Source organism: Populus alba, chromosome 11 (genome assembly GCF_005239225.2).
Source record: "Populus alba chromosome 11, ASM523922v2, whole genome shotgun sequence".
NCBI classification, from domain to species: domain Eukaryota; kingdom Viridiplantae; phylum Streptophyta; class Magnoliopsida; order Malpighiales; family Salicaceae; genus Populus; species Populus alba.
The window spans coordinates 19,857,577-19,862,926 of NC_133294.1; the positions used below are offsets into that span (position 1 = coordinate 19,857,577).

The 5,350-nt window shown below is 35.3% G+C and overlaps 1 protein-coding gene across 3 annotated transcripts; it reads right to left on the bottom strand.

Moving 5' to 3' along the window:
- Positions 1-1,284: 1,284 nt before the first annotated feature.
- Positions 1,285-4,697, bottom strand: LOC118031537 (probable beta-1,4-xylosyltransferase IRX9H). Of its 3 annotated transcripts, none has more exons than XM_035035973.1 (4): positions 3,557-4,692; positions 2,355-2,604; positions 2,027-2,239; positions 1,285-1,693 (listed from the first exon to the last, which is right to left on the bottom strand). In XM_035035973.1, the coding sequence occupies exons 1-3, from the start codon at positions 4,321-4,323 to the stop codon at positions 2,069-2,071; spliced, it is 1,188 nt and encodes a 395-aa protein (XP_034891864.1). In that variant the 5' UTR covers positions 4,324-4,692; the 3' UTR covers positions 1,285-1,693; positions 2,027-2,068. The 3 variants fall into 3 exon arrangements, with proteins under 3 accessions (XP_034891864.1, XP_034891863.1, XP_073268855.1); XM_035035972.1 differs by having other exon boundaries at positions 1,285-1,677; positions 3,557-4,691; XM_073412754.1 differs by lacking the exon at positions 1,285-1,693 and having other exon boundaries at positions 2,109-2,250; positions 3,557-4,697.
- Between the last annotated feature and the right edge of the window lie 653 nt (positions 4,698-5,350).

The following is a 5,350-nucleotide window of genomic DNA, read 5'->3' on the forward strand; positions in this document are numbered from 1 at the left end:
CGAGAATCTCATCAACGAGTTGGGCCTTTGAGTATGACTTTTAACCCATCTTCGTTTTAAATAACCTAACTGGCACTTAAAAGTATTTCCCTCCTTTTAAAATGATGATATTAATTCACTACTGGGAAATTTCAGTTTTCCAGAAATTTTTATTATTTTTCTTTAATCTTTTTATAAAATTTTAAAAAATCAAATAGTTGTCTTTCAATTTCTACTGTTTTTTGTTTGGGGCGTATAATGTTTTCTGATCATGTCTCTTCTATTTTTGTCAATTTAATTCAAATAAGGTTTCTGTTTTCCATTTTAGATAATTTGTGCTTAACATATTTTCTTGGTTTTTCATGAAAAGCCTTTTTTAAAATAAATAAAAAAAAATTAAAGATACAAAAAAAGTAATGTTTTTTAAAAGAAAGCAATCTAAAATATTTTTTCTAGATTTTTATTGTTTTGAACTTGTTCTGGGCCAAGGTAAATCTGCATTTTTTTAATACTTGCTTAGGCTAGAATGCCTTAAAGCATATCTTATCCTCGCCGTCGTTCAGACACTTGCATTTAGCCATGGTAAAGCGGTCATCGAATCACTCACTGTATAGGTAAGATGAAACAGCGAGGATTTAAAAAAAAAAAAAAAACATGTTTTCCTGTATTTTGTACCCTCTAACTATAAAAATCATCATTTTAAAACTATTTCAGATATTAACATCTTGTTTATTTTTATGTTTTTAATTTTTTTTTTTAATTAATATTTTGTGTTTTTAGATTATTTTTGATACGTTAATATAAAAAATAATTAAAAAAAAATTATTTTAAAATATTTTTAAATAAAAAACACTTTAAAAAACAACACAACTTAAAAACGCTCTAAATATCTGTCTTTTTATTTAACAAAACATATATCTGTTTTTAGATACTACCATACGCAACCCCTGTGTACATTGAACAGTTTGACTATTTCAATGTGAATGGTTCATGGTAGTTTAGCAGCTGCTCAGGCGATGAAAGACTGTTGGCTATGCTTCCATGCTGTGACAAGAAAAATGATTCCATGTCCAATTTCGATTCTTTTCATCAGCGGATACTGGGTGTTAATATATTCATGCCCAGAAAAGGAAAGAGCTCGTACCTCTCAATTGTGAAAATTATATTTCCACGCGATGGTTAGCCAAGATGCAAGGAATCTAAACAAAAAATAATACCGAGCATAAGTTCATTTCGTGGCCGCGCAGGCAGAAAGCTGTTTTTATGCAATCAACGTGGAATTAAAACTTGGATGGACAGATAAAAAAAGGCAAGGGCAACGCCAGAAACATAGAGACAACTTTTATAACAACTGAATTTTACAACTTGCAATTTTCTTGATTCTTTTGAAAGGCCTACCACTCAAATACAAAAGAATGGATCCACGACAGCCGTCCTGGCTGCCCTCAAACGCACATACATCTGTTTTTAGATGCCGGGGGGCAAATCTTAAGAAATCAAGCAATAAATCCCCACAAGAATCAAGCACCAGAACTCTACAACAAAAAGGGCATTCTTGTTTCTGGCAAAGAATATCATTCTAAGAAATTATGCGAAAACAAAAACTCCTGTTTCTTTGTCATAGACTGCTGAGTATCTATGGAGGCTGCTTGATGATGTCACAAACGAAGCAAAAAAATGGTTGGGGATGACGAGCCACTGCATGAAACAAGAACTGCGAGTGTGAAAATAAATGTTAAAAAAAAAATGCAAGATAACCTTTCTTTTTTCTTTTCCTTTTCTTTTGTTTTTTTTCTTTGAAAAAGCATAAAATTGATAATCCATAGAGAGTATTACAAGTGGAAAATAAAATAGAACCCCCATTTGAGTGGAGGGGAATTTCTTTTTGGTCGGGATATTTCTCCCTTGTTTAACTTTTGAGGGTGGTAAATCTTCCCTAACACTTTGTTTTGTTCTTGTTGTTTGGATCACAACAACAAAGGTTGAAATGAAAGTCTATAATCCAAAAGGCATAACAGCACTACTCGTGAAAAGTTTGACAGCATACCTCTCTTGATCTTTAGCATCAAAATTGCACTTTGAAGCTCAATCACTTGATGGGCTGAACAACTTCTAGGTTCTTCTGGAGCAGCCAGCCTCTGGGATAGACAAGACCATGAGCATCTAAATGAAGATGCCAGTTCAGTATCCTTGAACAGCTGGGTGGTACACTTTCCATTTGACTTTCATCTTCTACCACTTGCTCAATGAATGTGGTCTCCTGTGAAAAAGCTAAAAAATCAGGGAATAGAGGGGATTGAATATCAAATATAGTATATGACATATTTAAAGCAATATCAGGAACATCCACAAAATGCGATTGGCATGATGCATACTTGAAAACCCTCCTTCACTGTATCTAACTGTCGAATTGGATTTGAAAAGGGGCGGTTCCATCTCTTTGGGTCCCACAAGATAGTGCTGTTGAAAGCAAATCCAGACATATCAACATGAAACCTGCGGAGTCTTTTACTTTTCTCATTTGTATGCCATCCAATTACTTGACTGGCATTGCATACCGGACCTTCCACAATTGCTTTGTTTTTGCTTTGTGCAAGCATTGCAACAGGCCAAGTGCCAAAATGACTACAAAACAAGCATGCAATACGAGAAATTTGTGAATGAAAGCACAGGCAAAGAGCAACAAACTCCATAACAATTGAGCTTCAAAGTTAAAAGGTCTGTGAACAACATGCATGCGAAATCCACACCATTGCAACAACAAGAATATCTAGCTATATCAGCTGAACAAAACCAGTATCTTTACTAGATACAGGTAAAGTTATCCTCAGCTTCCTTTGCAAAATAAATGGCTTGAAAATTAAGTGGCTAGATTTGCAAGTTCTCATCAATTCCTTCTTGTTTCTTTTTTCCCATTGGAGATTATACAAAAACTCAGGGAGTTTATCAAGTTTCCCATCAAGAAAGTCTCATGACAAGTGATGACATAACATTTCTTAAGCAGCTGAAAGTATATAACCCGAGTAAACAAACAAATCAGAAAAAGAAAGATGGCAGGACTAGGTGGCGAATAAAGCACAAGAAAACAAATGATAATAACCCCCTCGTGTCTTGAGTTATCTTACCAACAACCTCTTCACAACTTAAAAACTTAAAATACAGAAAAACCATCAACACAAAAGATTTGCTGTAAACAGGAAGTCGATCAATCTGCTGAATCAAATGAATAGATAAACAAAAAATGTAAATCAAACAGAAACATACGGGCCTAATCTGGTAAGCAGACAGTACCAACAACCAAAACATGTAACCAACCAAATGCCTCATTTAAGATACCATCAAATAACCAATAGAAAAGGTGGCTACTAAAGAGCATTTCCCCATTAGCAACCAAACAAAATTAAACCTAATTTCTTAGAGCAACCAGAGACACACAAACTTAATCCCCTAACTAACACGCATCACTCCATACAAAAAACCAGAATTTCACAAGTTAGCGTCCCAACAACAGACGGACAGGCATAAAAGACACTAGCAAAATTCATTAATGAATAAAAAAAAACCAAAGAAAATTCACCTGATATTTCTCAAGCTCTCAAACAATTGAAGCGAATATACATTATCATCATCAGCAAAATACACAATCCCATCAAGTCTATGCCTTTCTATATGCTCCAATCCCGCATTCCTCTGATGCACTCCTCTGTCCTTCACATTCGTGTTATTCTTATTAACACAAACCAAATGCCTATACATCACCCCGGTTTTCCTCAATATCTCCGCTGTCTCCGCCGATGCTGACGTCATCTCCACCACAATCCACAACAACGGCGGCTGCACTAACCTCAACACCTGACCTAATCTATTCAAGAAGTAGGCTTGTAATGCTCGATTATATGTCGGTGTTATCACTATCACTTGCTTTCGCTCTACATAATCAAACCTTGAAAATCGATCCAATTGCGGTGTCGTTTTCTCGACGCCGAGGGACACGGCAGCGAAAGCGAAATTATCTTTGGTGTCCAATTGGACATTGACATGTGGCGGCTTCATTTCGAAGGAGAAATCATGCTTATTGATATCGTTATCCACTTGACCAAACGGGAAGATACCAAGTAAAAGCCCTAGGATGAAGAATATCGTGCACCTATAAAAGGATCTGCGAAATCCTTTGCGGCGGAGATAGACGGAAGCTGCTGCGACGGCGGAGGTGGAGGTCAAGGAAGAATACTTGCCGCTGTTGTTGTTAGTGCTGAAGAGCTTGTGAGCTTGTGCTGAAGCGACGCCGTTTTGGTAGCTGCGGTCTTGGTAAACCTGTGAGAGTGTTCGACGGATTGATGCCATTTGATTGGTTTAGAGCAGCTTACATTATCAATCAAGATTTGATGGACGATGAAGACTAATCCACATGAAAAAAACCCTAAAATGAAGTTAAATGGAACTTATGATTTCAAGTTTTTTTTAAGAAATTTATAGAGTGAAAATGGATTTTAGATTTCAAGATTTTGTTCGGGTGCTTTTAGAGGCGACGGTAGTGGATTTCAGAGATGGAAGGCTAAGATCTGGTGCCCCCTTTTTTTAATACTTCTAGCGCGGAGAGGGGAAGAGGAGATCGTTGCAGGGATAGTTGGGGGCGGAGTACGGCCCAGCTGGAGAAAGGGGTTGATTTAGCGCTAAATTACGCGGTGGTGTTCCATTTAACGAACGACAAGTGGTTGCTTGTACTTGGAAAGTCTACGCGTCTCTTCCCGTATATCTCAGTCGCACACATGGACTCTTTACAATTACTTGAAAAGAACAAAAAAAAAAAAAAAAACTAATTCAGTTCATGAAAATACTGTGGATCAAATCACATTTCATGGAAGATTTTATGGTGTATCAGTAATTAATTAATAATATTCTATTAGTTTTTCTATTAAATTTATCTTAAATAAAAAGATGAATTAATTTATACTAGGAGAGAAAGAATTAAATTCAACACTCACTAAAAGTAATAAGCATATTTACATATAGTTTTTTTTTCTCTTCTCTTTGTATCCATCTTTTTTCCTTTAATGAATTAATTAATAAAATGCAAATAATTACTTTTTAATTACTATACAATTACTTCAGTGTTCATTGTGGATTTGCACTGAATTTCTTTCCTTTTCCTTTTCCTTTTCTTTTAATCTTTGAAGCATTTTCTATTATAGTCACCTAATTGTTTTCTCAATCCCGTCCTTTTTAACCTGATAATTTGTTTCGATAACTTGCCATGGGAATTAATACTTGATTTGAAAAAAAAAAAGGGATTTTATTACTTAAAACAAATTAAGACCAAAATGATTAGATTTGATTCTAAAAACAAAAAAATAGCCTCTTTTTATTTCGG